General features: G+C 61.0%; 1 protein-coding gene across 1 annotated transcript in view; it reads right to left on the reverse strand.

Annotated features, from left to right (window-relative positions):
• Window positions 1-264, reverse strand: part of LOC119591242 — a gene marked incomplete in the record, with an annotated part of 13,031 nt that overhangs the window by 5,788 nt on the left and 6,979 nt on the right. The window contains 1 exon segment of the mRNA XM_037939948.1: window positions 7-192. Coding sequence (XP_037795876.1) covers window positions 7-192 — 186 coding nt within the window.

A 264-nucleotide genomic window follows, 5' to 3' on the forward strand; every position in this document is an offset into this window, starting at 1 on the left:
TCGTACCAGGGACAGCGGAAGTCCCGAAGTCCGTGGAGAGCTTCCTGGGGCGTCCTCGCTTCTGCACGGGAGGGACGCTGTTGGAGGGCGTGACTTCGTGGTCGCCGTAGGAACTCACCAGGTTCTCCTTGCCTCCGCTGCTTCCGAGGCGAGAGGGAAGCAGGGAGTGGCGGTGGAGGATGCCTAAGGTATCTGCGAGGGGAGAGAGAGGGAAGGGCAATGAGTGAGAAAGGTGGTGGGATGAGTTGTTATGGAGCGAAAAGG

The sequence above is a fragment of the Penaeus monodon genome, chromosome 28, assembly GCF_015228065.2.
Source record: "Penaeus monodon isolate SGIC_2016 chromosome 28, NSTDA_Pmon_1, whole genome shotgun sequence".
NCBI classification, from domain to species: domain Eukaryota; kingdom Metazoa; phylum Arthropoda; class Malacostraca; order Decapoda; family Penaeidae; genus Penaeus; species Penaeus monodon.